The sequence below is a fragment of the Tursiops truncatus genome, chromosome 7 (assembly GCF_011762595.2).
Source record: "Tursiops truncatus isolate mTurTru1 chromosome 7, mTurTru1.mat.Y, whole genome shotgun sequence".
In the NCBI taxonomy this organism is placed as follows: domain Eukaryota; kingdom Metazoa; phylum Chordata; class Mammalia; order Artiodactyla; family Delphinidae; genus Tursiops; species Tursiops truncatus.
Window position 1 is genome coordinate 110,749,471 of NC_047040.1, and position 20,946 is coordinate 110,770,416.

General features: G+C 40.4%; 1 protein-coding gene across 4 annotated transcripts in view; it reads right to left on the reverse strand.

Moving 5' to 3' along the window:
- The window catches only part of PLEKHB2 (pleckstrin homology domain containing B2), a 49,193-nt gene that overhangs the window by 21,398 nt on the left and 6,849 nt on the right, over positions 1-20,946 (reverse strand). For all 4 annotated transcript variants that reach the window (XM_019931816.3, XM_019931815.3, XM_019931813.3 and 1 more), the window contains exons 2-6: positions 14,205-14,249; positions 11,001-11,153; positions 9,880-9,982; positions 5,188-5,227; positions 3,817-3,906 (exon numbers count right to left, since the gene is read on the reverse strand). In XM_019931816.3, the coding sequence (XP_019787375.1) occupies positions 3,817-3,906; positions 5,188-5,227; positions 9,880-9,982; positions 11,001-11,153; positions 14,205-14,241 (423 nt within the window). In that variant the 5' untranslated portion in view covers positions 14,242-14,249. The remainder of the gene's footprint in view (positions 1-3,816; positions 3,907-5,187; positions 5,228-9,879; positions 9,983-11,000; positions 11,154-14,204; positions 14,250-20,946) is intronic.

Consider the following 20,946-nt stretch of genomic DNA (forward strand, 5'->3'; position numbering starts at 1 on the left):
ATATCATGCAAACATTAATAAAAAGGAAGCAGAAGTGGCTACATTAATATCAGACAGAGTAGACATGAGACTAAAGAAAATTATCAGAAACAGAGAAGAACATAACATAATGATAATAGGGTTAATCCAGCAAGAAAATATAAGTGTGTATGGACCAAATGACAGAGCTGCACACATAAATTAGACAACTTATATAAATGAAAAGGACCAATTCCTCAAAAAGTATAAAATACCACAACCCATTCAATATGAAATAGAGAATGAATAGTCCTGTAACTATTAAGAAAACAGAATTTGTAATTTAAAATATCCCCCAAAAGAAATCTCCAGGCAGGCCCAGACAGTTTCACTGCAAATGTCTACCAAATGATTAAAGAAGAATTAACATCACTTCTACACAATATCTTCTAGAAAATACAAGAGCATGGAACAGTTCCTTAACTTCTATAAAGTCAGTACCACCTGATAACAAAATAAAACAGAGTACAAAAAAAGAAAACTACAGACCAATATCCCTCATGAATACAGTTGCAAAAACTCCTAATAAATATTAGCAAACATAGAATTCAGCAATAAATAAAAAGAATTATACACCACAACCTAGTGAGATTTATTCCAGGGATGCAAAGCTGGTTCAGTATTCAAAAATTAATGTAACCCACCATATTTAAGTTTTTAAAAAAAAGGTTTAAAAAAAAATCACATGACCAAATCAATTGATGCAGAAAAGGTATTTGACAAAATCCAACACCCATTCATGGTAAACACTCAGAAAACTAAAAAAAAGAAGGACTTTCTTCAACTTGACAAACAACATCTACAAAAGACATCACACTTAGTGTGGAAAAACTGAACGCATTCCCCGTAAAATCAGGAAGAAGGCAAGAATGCCTGCTCTCACCACTGCTCTTCAAAATAATATTGGAAGTTCTAACCAGGGCAATAAGGCAAGGCAAGGCAAGGAAATAGAAGGTACACAGACTACAAAGGAAGAAATAACTCTATTTGTAGATGACATGACTGTCTATGTAGTATATTCCAAAGAATCTAAAATAAAATACTTGGACTTCCCTGGTGGCACAGTTATTAAGAATCCGCCCGCCAATGCAGGGGACATGGGTTCGAGCCCTGGTCCAGGAAGATCCCACATGCCGTGGAGCAACTAAGCCCACGCGCCACAACTAATGAGCCTGCGCTCTAGAGCCCACGAGCCACGGCTACTGAAGCCCGCGCACTTAGAGCCCATGCTTGGCAAGAAAGAGAAGCCACCACAATGAGAAGCCCGCGCACCGCAAACGAAGAGTAGCCCCCGCTCGCTGCAACTAGAGAAAGCCCGTGCACAGCAACGAAGACCCAAAACAGCCAATAAATAAATAAATTTATAAAATAAAATACTTATAGAACCAATAAGTGAGTTTAGTAATAAGCTCACAGGCTACAAGATCAACATATAAAAATCAACTGTGTTTCTATATACTAGCAATAAACATGGAGAAAATGAAATTTGAAATACCATATACAAAAATTCAAAAAAAAGAGAAATATTTAAGTATAAATCTAACAAAAAACATACAGGATTTATATATTGAAAGCTACAAAATGCTAGTGGAAAAAAATCAAACAGGATCTAAATAGACAGTCCATTTTCATGGATTGGAAGCTCAACATAATAAAGATGTCAATGCTTCCCCAAAAAACCTGATTTCTATCAAAATCCCAGAAAGATTTTGTTGTACATTTAGACAAATCTACATGGAAAGTAAGTGGAATCAGAATAGCTAAAAGAATTCTGAAAAGGAAGAATGAAGTGGGGGGAATCAGCCTACCCAATCTCAAGACTTATTATTGATATATAGCTACAGTAATCAAGTCTGTGTGGTATCAGAGGATGGAACAGACAGAGAACACAGAAACAGACACACATAAATACAGCCAACTGATTTTTTACAGAGATGCAAAACCAATTCCAGAAAGGATTAACAGTCTTTTCAACAAATAGTGATGGGACAATTGAACATCCATATGCAAAACAATAAAAGAACCTCAACATAACCCTCTCACCTTATTCAAAATTAACTGACAACAGAAAAGACTCGTGTATAAATCCTAGGACTATGAAACTTTCAGAAGATAACATAGGAGAAAATCTTGGGAAACTTGGTCTAGGTGAAGTGTTAAACATGACAACAAAACACAGTCCATAAAAGGAAAAACTGATAAATTGGACTGCATCAAAATTAAAAACTCTGTGAAAGGCACTGTCAAAGAGAATAAAAAGATATGCTACTGATCACATATCTGACAAAGGATTCCTATCTCAAACATATATATAAGAACTCTCAAAACTCAACAATAAAAAAATAATAAAACAAGTAGAAAATGAGCAAATGACATGAAGACATATCTCACTGAACAGGATATATGGATGGCAAGTAAGCACATAAAAAGATGTTCAACATCACAAGCTATAGGAAATGCCAATTAGGATCACAGTGAAATATCACTACACACCTATCGGAATAGTTAAAATAAAAAACAGCGACAACAGCAAATGCTGGTGAGGATACAGAGAAAGTAAACCACACATACACTACTGATGGGAAAGAGAAATAGTAGAGAAACTCTGGAAAGCAGTTTGTCAGCTTTTTAAAAAACTAATCATATACTTACCATACATTCAACTCAGCAATTACATTTTGGGGCACTTATCCCAGGGAAATAAAACTTTATGTCTGCATAACAACCTGTACATGAGTGTTCACATAAGGTTTATCGGTAACAGCCAAAATCTAGAAACAACCAAAATGTCTCCCAATAGTTAAACGTTCAATACATAATGTGATACGTCCATACCATGGCATACTACTCAGCAATAAAAAGGAACAGACTATTGACACATGCAACAATTTGGATGACTCTCAAGGGCGTTGTGCTTAGTGAAAACATCAAAAGATTTCAAAAGATCACGTGTTATATGATTCCATGTATATAACACTGTGGAAATGACAAAGTTATACAGATGGCAAACAAATCAGTGGTTGACAGGAGTTAGGGAAGGGGAAGAAGGGTGTGACTATAAGAGGGTGTAGCAGGAAGAAGATATTATGAACAGTTTTATATCTTGATTGAGGTGGCGGTTATACAAATTTACACATATGATAAAATGACATGGAACCAGACATAAACATTGTACCAATTTCAAATTCCTGGTTTTGATTTTGTCTACCATGTAACAGCTGGGGAAATGGGTGAAGAGTACATGAGACATGAGATTTCTCCATATTACCTTTGCAACTTCTTGTGAATCTATAATTATTTCAAAATTAAAAGTAAAAAAAAAAAAAAAAAAATCAAAGTGCCTCCACAGGAGACTTCTATATGTAGCACTGAATGCCTGGCACCTCTAACTAGGGGACACCACAAGGTATTGGGCATGTGATTTTTGTTTTTAAGGTTTTGTTTTTGTTTTTTCAAAATAAAAAAAGCATTTTTTCTGATGATAGAGAGTATTCAAGTAAATAATTAAGTATAAACTTGAATCATCAAAATCATATTACCATGATTCATTTTTAGGTCTATCTTAAAAAGAAAATGTGAACAGGAAGATTATAAAGCAGTTGCTTTATTTTAGGAAAGCAAAAGATGGTAACAATCTATTTAAAAAAGAAAAGTTTAAAGAAGAAAGGGTTTACAGTACATTTCTAATTTCTCTGATACTGGCTGGCTCAAAGTTTTCTTTTGTTTTAAAAGCACAGTAGCACAGAGACATCAAGTTTCCCTCACTTGGATTCTATAAGGCAAAGATTTGCTCCCTACCTCAGGGGTTGGTGCAGCATAGGCTGTGTAAGGAGGTGGGGAGGAAACCACGGCAGTCTCGTCATACACGATTTCTGAGCCAACATAAGCCTTGAGAGGAGAGAAAGTATGAAAACAAGTGAGTTGCCACAAAGCAACTAAAGGCTCTTATGATACTATACCCTTTTATTTAGTAAATAAAAAAATTAATAAAAGCCGAAAAGTTTAATCTTTGAAGAGGAAATATAACAGCTCTCTGAGAAGCAATGACTAGCAGGACCACCCTCCCCTTGCCCACCACCCAGCACTCCAGTGTCCTTTGAATTCAGGAGGATGTGGCCCTCCTCAGCCACCAGCAGGGGGCAGAAGTAGAGTTCTCACTGCCCAAGAAGGCCACAGGGCCTCCACTGTTACCCAGCCCTTTTAAAAGATGTTACACCACTCTCAACATCCCTTCTGTTCACAAATAAAAATCCTACAATCTAAAACGTAGCAGTCAGGGATATGTTCTACACTCACAATCTGGTTTTTCCATTAAAAAATTTAAAAATCTTTCAGTAAATTACCCCCCGGTGGAAAACAAAAATATGTGTGCTCTTTTTAAAAATATCCACGTGAAGAATCACCTTAGCTCTTGCCCCTAACTATATGAATCATCAATACTAACTTCATTCAAGTAAAGGATTTTCATCGAAGAAAAGGTAACTGGACCTGTAATCTTAGGAGGAAGAACAGTCCTGAGCTAACAAAACTAGGAAAAAACAGCATTTGGATATTAAGTCTTTTTACTTTCTTTTCCCACCTGTACAAATTCTTTTAAAAGCACCATCTACCTTTCTCTTTCCTTCCTAGAGAAATAAATGAAAAAATAAAACCCTACCTGAAGAATGAAAATGTTGACCACAGAGGGAATTGCCTTTGATTCCCTGACAGACACCAAGATGGTATCACTAGCCTCTACAAATGGGGTTTACTGTCTCAGTTACTTCCTAAAGTCAGAAGAAACCAGAGACAAGTACAAGTCCCAAAAATGTTTATTTCACAGGCTGAGATGCTATTCATGAAAAGGACCCTGTGGTCCCTTTTGTGCCTTCTCTGTAAACGGCAGCAGAATTCAAAGTGTTGCAAATCTTTGTGAGACACAAACATTTCTAGAAAACAACACTGGGACCAGTGTGCCTGTGTTAGGAGGGCTCCTCCTGCCAAAATGTTTTGGCAAAATCCAGCTTCCTCACTGTCAGCGAAACACAGCCTGCCTATCTCTGCTTGCTCATCCTGGGCCGGATGGCCAAAAAACCCTCTTCCCCATTTCCCTTCTTAACCTCCTGTTCCCCCGTTTGTTACAGCAAGACTAAGTGAAAACATAACTAGTGACTGCCATTAGCAACTTACTGTGTTTGTCCTGGAATCCTGAAGCGTAAATTTCCAGGCCCTGAAGAAAAGAAAGAGGTACTTTATTTCAGGCAATCCAACATCTATCTCAACGGTTCTCAAACCTGCATTGGCATCGGAATTTCTGAAAAAGCTTGTTTTTAAGAGCAGATCTGAAGCCCTTGCCTCAAGACGTACTCAATCAACTTATCTAAGACATGCACTAGGAATATATGATATGTAAAGAAATAAATCTATAGTACATATGTAACATTTAAAGCATAATCTACAGTTTTTCCTTTACTTTTTAAATAAATGTAAAATGTACCATACTTAACTATACTAGAACTAGCAGTATCTCTTCATGTTATACACACAGATCTACCTGATTTTTTTAATGGCTACATAATGTTCCATGATATGAGATTTAGATGGTCAGCAATATTTTGCTATTAAAAATAATGTTGGTATTTGAGAAACTGACCTATAACGTATGTAAGTTTAAGGTGTACAACATGATGACCTGACACGTATATCATGAATTGATTACCACAATAAGCTAACACGTCCAGGACCCCCACACGATTACCTTTTTATTTTTTCTGGTGATAACACCTAAGATCTACTCTCTTAACTTTCAAGTATATGAGACAGTATGATTAATTATCGTCACTATGCTGTACAATAGATGCCCAGAACTCACTCATTTTACAGCTGGATGCTTGTACTCTTTGTCCAATATCTCCCCCATTTCCCTCAACCCCGGGCAAACACCATTCTACTCTCTACTTCCATGATTTTGGCTTTTTTAGATTCTACATATAAGTGAGAACATATAGTATTTTTCTTTCTCTGTCTGACTTACTTCACTTAGCATAATGCCCTCAAGGTCCATTTATGTTGTTGTAAAGGCAGGGTTTCCTGTTTTATGGTTGATTAACAGTCCATTACCCATGCATGCACAAGTCTGTGTGTGTGTGTGTATCACATTTTATTTATCAGTTCATCCATCATCAGACACTTGAGTTGTTTCCATGTCTTGGCTACTACGAATAATGCGAGAAACACAGGGGTACAGCTACCTCTTTGAGACAATGATTTAATTTCCTTCAGATATATACACAGAAGTGGCATTGCTGAATCATATGGTAGTTCTACTTTTAATTTTTTGAGGAACCTCCATACTGTTTTCCATAGTGGCTGCACAAAGTTACATGCCCACCAATAGTGCACAGGGTTCCCTTTTCTCCACACCCTCACCAATACTTATCTTTTGTCTTTTTGATAACAGCCATTCTAAGGTGTGAGGTGACCTCACTGTGGTTTTGGTTTGCACTTCCCTGATTATTAGTGATGTTGAGCACCTTTGGAAAAACGTTTTTTCAAGTCCTTTCCCCACCTTTTAATTGGTTCGTTTTTATGCTATGGAGTCATACAAGTTCCCTACATATTTTAGATATTAAACCCTTATCATATAAATGGTTTGCAAATATCTGTTCCTATTCCATAGGGTGCCTTGTTATCTTTCTAATTACTTCTTTTGCCGTGCAGAAGCGTTTTTGTTTAATGTAGTCCCAATTTGTTTACTTCTGCTTTTGTTGCTTGCATTTTTGGTGTCATATCTAAAATCGCTGCCAAGACCAATATCAAAGACCTTTTCCCCATGTTTCCTTCTAGTAGGTTTACAGTTTACGGTCTTACATTTAAGTCTTCAATCCATTTCAAGTTAATTTTTGTGACTGGTCAAGATAGGGAGTAAGTCCTTTCTGAAAAATCTGGGTTCTACACTCTTGTAAGCATAATTCCTTTGAATGTCTTATGCCGGGGCTCGCTTATCCTTCTCTGCCTTCCAGTGTTCTGAAATGACAAGCCCTGGGGGAACCTTCCAGTCTCTGCTAAGGTCCCAAGGATATCATAGGCTCAAGGGTTTTTCCTTGGCTTTTTCAAGAAGTATCAGCACCTCTACAGACCGCAGGGTACTACCAAAAATTTTTAAGATTTAATTAGCTCATCTTGTTACTGCTTCTGGGAGTTGGGGTAGGGTTAAAAACTGTGATACATCTCAACAGAATCTTCTATTTCTTTTTCTGACTGTTGCTCTTTGTATTCTGTGCTTGAAGTTAAACTTATTTGGCTGTCGCTTCTGAATGTCTTCCCCTTCATTTCACTAGGTAGTTGAGGAAGATGACACAGATTCATTTCCCCCTTTTTTCCCAGAGGTCTCTGTCATGGGTTGAATTGTATCCCCTGCAGAAAGATAAGCTTAAGTCCTAATCCCCAGTACAGGTGAATTATTTAGAAATAGGGTCTCTGCAGATGGAGTCAAATTAAGATGAGGTCATACTGAATGAAGATGTCCTTATAAGAAGAGGAAATGTGGACACAGACACACAGGGAGAATACCATGTTATAACAGAGGCAGAGACTGGAGTGGTGCAGCTGCAAGCCAGAGAACATCAAGGATAACCGGCCACAACCAAACCTAGGAAGAGGCCAGGAACGATTCTATCCAGAGTCTTAGAGGAAGCATGGCTCTGCTGACACAGTAATGTCAGACTTCTAGCTTCTGGAACTGTGAGAGAATAAACCTGTTGTTTTAAGGCACCTAGCTTGTGATACTGTGTTACAGCAGCCCCAGGAAACAAACAGTCTCCTCTTCTTTACTTTTTTACCTTGCTGTGTCATTTTATTTCAAGTGTGTTTCCTGTTAACAGAATAAATAGGTGGACTTTGTATCTTCTGCCCAATCTCAGATCTTATCCTTTTTAAGGAGAATTTAACCAACTCACATTTATTGAATTCACAGATATCATTGGTCTAATTACTGCTACTTCATCTCCTGTCATGCCTTATTAAGTTTACCTGCTGGGTTTTTTTATTCTAGTATTATCCTCCATTGCTCTGTCCCTAATTGTACCCTTAAAATTAGACACATAAATAAACCTCTATTTTCCCATAAAGTTAAGAAAAAGTCAGCCTTCCATGCCAAACAAGGCAAGTCCTTCAGTGTACTTTTACCCCTTCTCCCTCCTCTATGACAAAAAAGCCTCCCATGTTTTGTTAAAATATTCTAAAATTTTAGTTCTAGATATTTTTTCCACTAGTACTTAAAGGAACCGTCCATACATGTGACATCTCAGCGAACAGTAGAATAGAGCAGTTAAGAACAAAGGGCTATGAAGACAAAGATTCAAATTCTGAGTCGAGCCTAAAAGCTCTAAAACCTTGGGAAGTATGGCAGGCAGAATGATGCCTCCTCCCTACAGAGAAATCCACATCCTAATCCCCAGAACCTCTAAAAATGTTACCTCACCAGGCAAATGGACTCTGCAGCTATACTTAAGGTTAAGGACCTTGAAATGGAGAAGATTATACTGGATTATCGAGGCTGGCTCAAACTATTCTTAAATCCTTAAAAGCATATAACCTTCCCCAGCTACAGAGAATCAGACAGATAACAGCAGGAGAAGGGCTCAGCCCAGAAGCCAAGGAATGCAGGAGGACTCTTGAAGCTAGAAAAGGCAAGGAAATGCACTCCCCACTAGAGCCTCAAGAAGGGATCATGGCCCTGCCAACACTTTGAAACCTAGTGTAGAACTCTGACCTCCAGAAATGTAATCAGAAATGTGTACTGTTCGAAGCCACTAAGCTTGTGGTAATTTATTACAAGAGCATTAAAAACTGATACAGAAAGTTACTTAACCTCACTATGCCTCAATTTCTTACAACAGAACAGTATCCACTTTATAAGATATGGTGAGGATTAAACAACATACATAAAGCAGTTAGCACAGTACCCAGTGCAAAGTAAGTGTTCAAATTATTAAAGAGTAAAAATATAGATCCAGTTTATAAAAAAGTAGCAAACTGGCTTGACCTGTGTTCATTTCTCCATTAGTCTTTAGGAAAGGTACATCTTTTCCAGAAAGTGCTATTTAAGATTCACTAATATAAATGAGAAGAATGTAAAAATGAAACTACATCTAGGATTTAAAATAAACCCTAGAGATCTGCAATGTCCAGAGTTAACCTTTGTTAGTGGTACAGTGTGGACAGGAAAAAAAAAATCAGTGTTTTCAAGATTCTGATCCCACATCAATGCTAATGTTAACAGACTGAGAATTAATAAAGTTGGGTTTTCCTTCTTTGTGCTTCCACACCCCTTCTTCAGAGATGGCAGATGGAAATAAGAACCACCAAAAGGAGAAAGGCTATATAATACAGATGTCAGTGCTTTTCAAAAAGACATTTACATAAAAAGGACAAGATTTAAGGGGAATTCCCTGGCAGTCCAGTAGTTAGGACTCCATGCTCTCACTGCCGAGGGCCCAGGTTCAATCCCTGGTCAGGGAACTAATACCCCACAAGCCATATGGCACGGCCAAAAAAAGAAAATTTAAGAACCCACTTAACTATGCCCATTGCCCAATGTGCATCTAGTAATGAAAAAAGAGAGTGCAAAGTGACTGTATCTAATAGTTTCTGCCATACTCACTACAATGGGACCCTGCATGGGCAGCTCTGCAGAGGCAGAAATGAGGATCAGGGTTATCAGACATGGAGTGAGACTCTTAACATTTCTTTCACACAACCTCTGAGTCACTTATTCTGCTGCCTACAGGAACACGCCACTCCCGTGCTTCTCCCTTCCTCATAACTGGAAATTAAAACAGAAAACACTTTTAAAATTAAACACCCTGGAAAAAAACTTACAAACAATCATCTGTGCTTTCTGCACAAAGACTGATGGTTTTCCCATCTCGGCAAACAATCTGCAGCAGACAGTCTTTTGGCTTCCCATCTGGAGGCTGAATATCTATGAAAAATATACAGGATACAGGAGTATTTACATAGTTTTTTTTTTAAGGATTTCTTAACAGCTCAGATAAGCAAAGGACCAGAACTTCAGAACATTACAATTATAAAACATCTTTGTTCTGCTGTACAGAACCAAACACATGAATCATTACTCCATTCTAATTAAACTTCCTGCTGGAGAAACATGTAAGCCTCTTCCAGAGCATGATCCACATATGGTGATACACAAAATAGCCCAGACATTAGAAGAATAAGCACAACGAAAAGTGTTGCAAAGCATCAGTTAACAGAATACTTACTGCTTTTATTCACAAAGCATCAAACTAGATCGCTGCTTTAAAAGTGAAAATCGGTTGTTTAAAGTATCTCTGTGTACCAAGAAGTAAGACCTATGATATCTGAGCCTGGTTTAAGTAAGGATTTCAATAGCTAGTCCATAGAGGCTTGTGTTTCAAGAACTTATAGGGGCAGGATATTATTACACCAATGGTTACTACAGCAGCCTCTTTATTCCAAATAGCAACAGAGCTAATAAAACACAGGGAAGTCTACATATGCCATTAATTAGAAATAGAAAAGTCTATGCTTATTAAAACAAACAAAAAAAACTATTCCTTCAATAGTTGTGATAATTATATTGAAAGACATCATGGATTTTAAGAAACTGACTAGAGTTGTTATCAATAAGCCAGTTTCTGAGTCACAAAATCTATACTGCCTAGGGTAGCTCCATCCTTCTTGGGGTTCCCAGCACTCTGGTTCCTTAGTCTTCCACCACCTTCTCCATGAGAGAGAACGGAAATGTGGACTGATGGGTCTGATTCAGAGGAGAAAATTAATCTGCCAACCCACATGGGTCATAATCCAAGTGTCTGGTTTCATCTGGTTACCTCTTCCCAGATGAAACCCTTCTTTGGTCTGTAAATGAAAGCAGAATGGGTAAGGAAGAAGAATCAACTCCCATCAAGAAAGCAGAAGGGCAGGCGACAGAAGCTGGACAAGACAGACCCACTTACCCCGACATTCATGTCCCGTGCGGATGTTGATGCAGTCCACGGGCATGTGGACCTTATCCTCCACACTCTGCCGAGTTTGGTCATCATAATAGATCAGGTGACCATCTGACCACAGGTCAAACCAATTCTTCTTCCAGCGCTTCAAAATAGTACCTGAAAAAAAGTGGGAAATGTTGCCTTTGAGTGGAAAAGCAAGGACTTTGTCCTTTAATTCACCGGTAACAGAAACAAAAGAAACTTTCCTCTGGTCCCAAAAGTATACCTGCATACAATTTCCCAGAGCAGTCCATCAAAATGGAAGTGAAAGCAGACCCGAACTGCATGAACACCCATGCTGTACCAGGGCTGCACGCAGCATGCTCTAAGATGAGAACTTCGATCTTACTGAGAACGCTGCCAACTTAAAAGTATCAAAATATTTAAAAAAAAAAGAAAGTTCAATAAAACTTTGATTTTGAGCTAATGAAACATGTCTAACATTTAACTCTCCATGTGGTATATCTAATCCTTCCCAGTAGTATCTAACTGCTAGATTGATCAGAAAACGTTGAACTGTAAAGCCTCTACACACAAATAACAGTAATACTTTCCTCTTCTGGAAAAACTTCTCTTTTTCTTGAAGGGCCTTCACATATACTCTTCTCTAATGCTCACCTTCCCTTACAGCCCACAGTGTGGGGAGTCTCCCTGCCTAAGACTATGCAGAGGCAGGCTCAGACACTGGATACATCCACACCCAGACACTGACCCAGGCCCAGGGCCTGACTCCTACCCAGCACGCATCCATCCTACTAACTCACACGTCTCTATCGGTTTGAGAGAATTCATCCATTCATTTGTAATCTTGGACTAGGCATTTAACTTCATAAAACTCTAAGTTCCTTGTCAGCCAAAAGGGAAATCTAAAAGTTACCCCTGCACCTTTCTCACATCCATACGCTACCGGCTGCATCTTTTGTTCCTATAGATCCCACCCTGTTCATGGCCAATGTGCACAAATTCCAAATATTCATCCCAGCAGCCTTCCAAATTCCTTTTACCACTATCAAACACCCACCTTGCTGAGACGCAACCACAGCACTTGCCCAAACTGATAAATAAGTGACACCCAGCATCCATTTAACTGGCAGTGCCTGAGCTGTGCAGAAACTACCAAAGAGAGCCACCCGAACACAGACAGGTGTAATCACCGGGTTGGGGAGTTCTACCCAAGGATCGCACCTGCCATCAAAGGCCTGACTGCAGAACCCTAAATTAAGCTGTCCTCCAGAGTCCAGATACTGAGGCCTAAGAGTCTGCCAATGGCAAGAAAAGGAAACCTGAAGACAGTGGTGCATATGTGTAACTACATGTGTATCTCTGCTGCTCTGCAACTCAGTGAATATAATACAACTCACCTCATTTTAGTTTATTATGAATGATGCTTCTGCTTTAGCAAAGACGGAAAAATCAACCCAACATCAGGAGATTGGGAAATGGAATAAGTCTTACGAATACACACTTTTGAGATAACCATAACTAAGACAGTGGAAAAGTCTGTACAACTTATTTACAGAACTCCTATTTTGTGTACATCATCACGCTAAGCGCTGATGGGAAGCACAAAATTGTCAAAAGGGTCACTGTTCACTTATGTTGACAGAACATTTACATTGAGTCATGATGGAGAAAAGACACTTGCCCTCAAAGAGTGCAGGAAGGGAAGGCTCATCCTCCAGGTCTGAGCAAGGCTCTCCATGTCCCCTGACCATTTTAGGATCACCCAAGATCCTCAAAACCCAAGACAAGGAAACTTACACAAACGTTGGGGCTAGATTCCAATATGTCACAACTATTTTTTTTTTTTTTAAGCCAACAATACAATAGCTGCATCTATTCTTAGACTACAGAACTGTCATAGACCTTGAAAGGACACCTGTTCAGCTCCAGGTCTGAGAACGTAAAACTAGTAACAGGACAGACAGTCTGAAAGCTCGTGTCCTGGTAGAAAGGGTGTTGATGTTGAAACGAGACAGCCCTGAGTCTGAATGTAGATTTGCCACCCATAGTTAACATCTGGACCAGTTATCAGTGAACCTCTATTTCTTCAGCTGGAAGCTGGGGTAATGCCACCCACCTCACAGAGCTGTTGTGATAATTATATTGATATAAAAATCTGTACAATGGGAACACAAACAAGCTTCAAAAATGGTTTTTATAAACCGTCTAAGGTATGCAAGTCCATTCTTCCTTGCTAGGCTCAATTTTAGCTAAGTATTGAAAATAGTCCTTAAATACAAATTCATATCTGAACAATACAGTATATATCACCACTCAAGCTTTTGCTGGAGTCATAAACAATATACTAGTCACTTTTCCCTTAATGCTGCTCTTTCTAGAACACAGCAGAATGATCTGCTTACTCTTTCTGCAATAAACAGAGCTGCTTCTTCCTGCTTTAAAACATACTATGAATCCTACTTAAGGTGGCAGCCTCAGAGATAAGCAGAGTTAAGTATATGCAAGCCCATAGAGATGAGTCTAAGAAAATGAACTTAATCCCATAAAAAAAGAACTGAGTCCCTTCTCCAGAGTCCTTTTGGAGACACAAAAGATTTGGTTTTAGATAAACTTGTTCCCTCGGGTCAAATCTTAATCTATAATTAAAGACTCTAGTATTTCAGAATCTGGTCACTGTTCAATCCCCAGATGAGACAGGTGTTTCCCACAAAGCGAGCAGTACCTCCATGCTAATATATTAGCTCAGCTCCATGGTAATATATCAGCTCAGCTTGGGTAGATCCAAGAACCTCAGGTCAGCCGTTAATAATATAGCATGCTAGGGACTTCCCTGGCCATCCAGTGGTTAAGGTTCTATGCTTCCATTGCAGGGGGCACAGGTTCCATCCCTGGTCGGGGAACTAACTTTGTCGCACGGCGTAACCAAATAATAATAATAATAATATAGCACGCTAGTGAGAAAAGAGAAACCAGCAGGGACTATTACTGTCCCCTGGTTCCTGTCAAGGTAGCAACCAAGAAGCTCCACGTGTGCAGAAAAACGGTTCATAGAGCTCTAAAAATCTGCAAGAGGAAATCCAGGGCAACAACATTAGTAAGACTTTGTTATTTGTTTGTAAACACTGGCAGTGTCAGCCACAGAAATAAAGATGTGCCCTAAGGCAACACTAAACCCAGCCCAAGGGGCTCACGTCCTGTACTTACTCTGTCTCAGCAACCATCCACTCTTCACAAACGCCATTTTTCCACCTGTAGAAGAAGAAATAGGCAGGTTCAAAATTATACCCAGAAAAGAGAATGACCCGTATGAGCTGTTTTTACTCACAACACTTCTGACACCAAATGTGTGGGGTTTTTCCATACCAACAACCAATTTTCCAATTCTCAGGACACCAACTGGATGTCTACTGATTCAATTAGATTCTGACACTAACTACCTGGACTTAGCATCAGACCTCACAGCTTAAGGGCTCAGTTCCACAAGAGTGCTCCCACTTTAGACACAAGTCCTGGGCCACCCATATTTCTGATCTATAAATTGGGGGTACCCACAACCCCCTCCTGAGATTCGATAATTTGCTAGTATGGCTCACAGAACTCAGGAAGGCACTTTACTTACTATTACCTATTCATCATAAAAGGATACAACTCAGGAACAGCAAGATGGAAGAGATGCAGAGGACAAGGATTGGGGGAAGAGCGCAGAGCTTCCATGCCTCTCCAGGCACCATTCTCCCAGCATCTCCATGTGATCACTGGAACCCTGTCATTTAGGGGTTTTTAAGGAGGTTCCATTAGGTAGCCATGACTGATTACATCACTGGACACTGGTCCTTAAGCTCCATCTCCAGCCTCTCTACCATCTCTGGAGGTCCAGGGATGGGGCTGAAAGTTCTTTTTATTTTTTATTTATACATTTATTTATTTTATTTTTGGCTGTGTTGGGTTTTTGTTGCTGCACGCAGGCTTTCTCTGGTTGTGGCGAGCGGGGGCTACTCTTCGTTGCGGTACACAGGCTTCTCACTGCGGTGGCTTCTCTTGTTGCAGAGCATGGGCTCTAGGTGTGCAGGCTTCAGTAGTTGTGGCTCACAGCCTCTAGAGCGCAGGCTTAGTAGTTGTGGCGCACAGGCTTAGCTGCTCCGTGGCATGTGGGATCTTCCTGGACCAGGGCTCGAACCCATGTCCCCTGCACTGGCAGGCGGATTCTTAACACTGCACCACCAGGGAAGCCCCTGGGGCTGAAAGTTCTAACCTGCTCATCACAAGCTTGGTCCCTCTGGCAACCAGCCCTACCCTGAAGTTATCTAGGGGCCCATGATCTCATTAACATAAACTTAGATATGGCTGAAAGGGGTTTATTATGAATAAAAAGACAACAAAAAGACACCCCTAGTACCTCTATCTCTCAGGAAATTCCAAGAGTTTTAGAAGTTCTTATGTTTCTTATTATATCACAAAATCACAGCCCTTTGGTCTCTCTATCCTTAGCCTTTCAGTGTCAGCTGAGGAAAGGACCAAAGCCATTTTACCTCACTGGCCACCTGGAATTTACCCAGTACCTCCTTAATATGGCCAATACAACCCCCCACGCGCACCCTAGGCTTTAGCCTCAGCACCCTGTCCACCTAACTAAGTCTAACTCCACTTACATCTAACAGACATAAAGCAGCCCTAGAACACAACTGCACACAGCCCAGTAAGGTGCGCACTGGTGTCAGCAGGTGGAGTGGCCAGGTCAGAGCAGAACACCAGAAGTCATGAAAAAAAAGGTTGACAAATTTAACTCCATAAAAATAAAAATCTGAGTGGCAAAAAATAAAGTCAAAAAGACCAATAAAAGATTAAGAAAAATACGTTTTACAACCATATATATGGCAGCAGTGAGTTAATTTCCTTCACATACAAAGCTCACTTATAACAGAAACAACAATCATTTGGCAGTTCACAGGAAAAGAAACATGAATGGGCAAAAAACTCATAAGCTACTCCATTTCTCTCTCAATTCAACTAACAAAATTCAAATCACAAGTTAACAATATTACCTATCAGAGGGCCACAAATGAAAAAAACTACGATACCCAGAAAGGAGAAAGCATAATGGCAGGAATGAAAACTGTTGTTAACATTTTGGGAGGGAAATTTGACAATATCCATCCAAATTTTAGATATTCATATACTTTGACCTAGCTTTCTCACCATTACTAGAAATATGCCTCATTGATAAACATACACAGGTTCACCAACACATGTATAACACTAGCCCCAACCAAAGGGCTCCACGAAAGAGGACTGCTTAATGAGCACCTCCACCCATGGCATATTTATGCAGATGTGAAAAGGAATGAAGTAGAACAGTATGTGCTGATGAGCACACGCAGCTGATACCCACACAGCTATTTTCTGGAAGGAACCATTAAAAACTGTTAACAACGTGTACCTCTGAGGAGAGGAATGAGGCAGTGCTGCATATGTGTCAGAAAAGAGGATGACTATTCAGGCCTATTACACCTTTCTGTACTATTTAAGTTTTTTAAAACAACTTGCGGGGCTTCCCTCGTGGCGCAGTGGTTAACAATCTGCCTGCCAATGCAGGGGACACGGGTTTGAGCCCTGGTCCAGGAAGATCCCACATGTCACGGAGCAACTAAGCCCGTGCACCACAACTACTGAGCCTGCGCTCTAGAGCCCGCGAGCCACAACTACTGAGCCCGCGTGCCACAACTACTGAAGCCCACGCACCACAACAACTACTGAAGCCCACGCGCCTACAGCCCGTGCTCCGCAACAAGAGAAGCCACTGCAATGAGAAGCCCGTGCACCGCAACGAAGAGTAGCCCCTGCTCGCCACAACTAGAGAAAAGCCCGTGTGCAGCAACGAAGACCCAACGCAGCCAAAAATAAAATTAAATAAATTTTTAAAAAACATTTGCAAGTATTGTATCATTTTATTTTTGAAATCAACACATATTATTTGGAGGCTGAGATTATGGGCCACTTTTGTTTTCTACTTTAGCAGTTTTAGGTATTCTCTTTAAGGCACAAAGGTTTGGAAGGTTAGCAAAATGGAGCACAAGCCCAAGTGGGCACTTCAAAAGAACAAATGAGTTCTCCCTCATTTAACTTTCCCCATGTCTAAGAATGGCTCGAGTCTCACAAATCATCCTATATTCCAGCATCTCCAAAATCCTGTAATCTGAAGGTTCTTAGTCTCCCTGCAGTTTCTGCAAATTCATGCTGTCTGTCCTCACCAAGAAAGGAAAGACGTTTTTCATTTTTCCCTCCCACATTTAGGTACTCAAACGTACAGTCCCAGATGAACTAGATGCACAGTCAGTCTCTTCTCTTTCTCTCAGTGCTTGTTCACACTGCTCACTGCTGCTGCGAGACACCTGCTGACAGTGAAGGGACGAGCCTGAGGGCAGCTGACTGTTGAGATGGCAGCGCTAACTGCTGAGTCACTGACTCACCCAACCAGGGATCTCCCGCTAATGCAAGGCTTTCCATTAAGCAAAACGATGCGTTTCTTCATTATTTAAACTGAGTTGAACTAGTTTCCTGCAACTTGCAGCCTAAAACATCCTAAAACAATCATTTACTTCCAAAAGGATTCGAGGCAGAGAAATAATACCAACATATTTTCATTCAACAAATATTCTTTGAACATCTAATGTGTGCCCAGCCTTGCAGCAGGCACTAAGGATACAGCAGTGACCAAGCTAAAACCCCTGCTTTCATGTTAGCTTACATTCTAATGGAAGAAACAGGTTAAACTTGTAAGCTAAAAAGATAGAGGATGGAGTGTTATAGATAGCATCACATCTCTGCAGTGATACTATTACCCCAGAACATAAAACTGGAAGGGTATATAACACGTATTCAACTCATGCCAAATCCTGGATATTTATACTAAAACTTCCTACGATCATAACATAAACTCATTTATTTTTCTTTGGAAAATAGCTGGGAATAGATCACAAATTACTTGTAGAATGTATTGGGAGCTACCTAGATACAATACAAATTTAAAACCTGACTGAAATGTTGTCATACAACTTTGCTGGTACCTTCTGAGTTGGTTATGGAACCAAATGAACAGTGCAAAAACGTGATGCAACAGAAAGGAGTCTCCCGAACTTCTGTGGTAAATTTTTTAAAATCTCTCATGATTCTTGATATTAATTTGGCTATTATTTGCTGACAATCATAATAGTCAAAATGTCAGCTCAGCCTAACAATGATATTAAGAACAGCTTCATTTATTCACAGGTCTTCAAGAATCCGAGTCCAACAACTTTAGGTGGCTGTAAGATTAACACCACCACCAGTAGCATCCAGGAGAATAAAGAGTTAAAAACAGAGTTCCTTAAGGACCTAGAGCTTTCCAGTTATCTACTAATTGTATGGGTCAGCATCTGAGTCGCCAGATATTGTGCCTATGTTTTCTTTGGCATTTCCTTGGGGTGAGGCGGGGTTTCTTTTACTTCTCAGGTAGAAGTGGCTCAAGGGATGTCAACAAGAGAAAACTGGGGCTTCCCTGGTGGCGCAGTAGTTAAGAATCCCCCTGCCAGTGCAGGAGATACGGGTTCGAGCCCTGGTGTGGGAAAATCCCACATATGACGCGGAGCAGCTAAGCCCGTGCGCCACAACTACTGAGCCTGGTCTCTAGAGCCCGCGAACCACAACTACTGAAGCCTGTGTGCCTAGAGCCTGTGCTCCGCAATGGGAGAAGCCACCACAATGAGAGGCCCTTGCACCACAACGAAGAGTAGCTCCCGCTCACCGCGACTAGAGAAAGCCTGCGTGCAGCAACGAAGACCCAACGCAGCCAAAAATAAATAAATAAAATAAATAAATGTACTAAGAAAAGAGAAAACTGAAAAGCCAACTTGGAAATCAATTTCAGGCCACTGGAGTCAAGAATTTAAAATGGAAAAAAAAACCTTCTCCATCAAGAGGACAACATTATAAACATATCTCTGGCGTGCCTATATAAAATAGTTCCAAACTATTAAAGAAAGAGAAAATTAAATTACAAGGTAGAAAGAAACCTGAACTGAAATTAGCAACAGAAACCCACGACTTTTTATAAAAGGCTAGTTGTTCTGCGGACTCAAGTAGCTTCTTATCTGGTATCATCCTGTCTACCATTAGTCATTATGTGAAACAATCTCACATGTCCAGATCTTTATCTCTAATACTGGTCTCCTCTAAAAGGAGCCAGTACTCCTTGAAAACGAGCTGGTTACAATTCAGGGACAGGACACCTCAAGATGTGCCTAAGTTGTCTTACTGTCAAAAAACAAAGATGATTTCAGGAAAAAAAGAAGTCAGCCAGCTGAAGAAACGGCATCTAATGGCCAAATTGTGACAACATGGGTGCCAATGTGAAAATAATAATTATGGTTCATTAGAACCAACTGAGACTAAAAGGCATCCTAAGTATAAAATGATTAAAACCATATACATCACTATAGAATGTTTTAGAGAAACACACCTTCCAATGTGACTTCAATTTCACAACTGGGGTGGGGGAGGTGCGGGGGGGTAAAAAAAAAAGGTTAAACACTTTGATTTGTGTAATTCCTTCCTCTCAGTAAATAATTCAAACAGTTATTGAATTAACAAGTAAGAGATGTTTGTTGTTTACTGTCTAAGATGTTAGGATTTCTTTTTTAAGACAAAAAGTCTAGATTTCTGAGTTAAGGACTCAAGTGTACTGCTACATAGGCAGCAGAGAAGACCGCAGGAACAGGTTTCAAACCATCCTAAAACTTACACTGCTGGGGAGAAATGACTTCTGGAAGAGAACCCTGGATTCACACCCTCAGCAATGCGCTGAGTTTGGTTACTTGCACTTCCTGGGCAAGCACTTACAAGCCAATCTCCAGAAGTCAGAAGAAGCCAAGAGGATATTAAAGGAGCTTCCTGGACATCCTTGGTGGCACAGTGGTTAAGAATCTGCCTGCCAATGCAGGGGCCACAGGTTCGATCCCTGGTCCGGGAAGATCCCACATGCCGTGAGCAACTAAGCCCGTGCACCACAACTACTGAGCCTGCGTGCCACAACTACAGAAGCCCGCACACCTAGAGCCCGTGCTCCACAACAAGAGAAGCCACCGCAATGAGAAGCCCATGCACCGCAAAGAAGAGTAGCCCCTACTCACCGCAACTAGAGAAAGCCCACACGCAGCAACAAAAACCCAACCCAGCCAAAAAATAAATAAACTTATTTTAAAAAAATAAAAATAAAATAAAGGAGCTTCCTAAAGCACCTGTGGTGTCTTCACTCAGATCAGGCAACATTAGCAGCCAACAGTCATCTTCTTGGGGGACTGAGGCTGGACATTTTACCATCTAGCAGAGACCGCAAGATGGGCAGTCCTCTGAGGGCAGAAAAGTAAGTTCTTTATCTCCATTAAAGGGGTATGTGTCCTTTGTGCCTACCAGCCTCTGCTGTCAGGTACCATGTTGGTATCCCATCACCACTGGAGCATACTGCCTCATCAGCAGGAGCACCCTCGCCTCTGGCTCCCAACCCATAAGCAAGATGTAACACAATACAGACCCCCACACTGGGCCATGTAAGTAAGAGACGCCAAGGGTAACAAGTACTTAAATAAGCAGCTGCCTCATCTGCTCCCAAATGACCCACCTCACCTATGCTGGACCACAGCTAAATCCTTCTATCTAGAGTCTGTCCCCTGCCAAGCTCCTCCAATGTATCCTGAACCCTGACCACAAAGCAGAGGAGGAGAAAACATTGCCTATCACTCAGCCTACTTGCCCTCAGCCTTATAGAGCATTCACATGCCACTGCCTAAAACAGGTACCCTACTCATTAGCCTAGACCAATTCCTGGCCCTGAATCCTGCTAGCCTGCCCTGCGTTGAGGTTACCTAGGACCAGTGCTCTGAAGGGAAAAAGAAAAAAAGGCAGACTTTAAAAA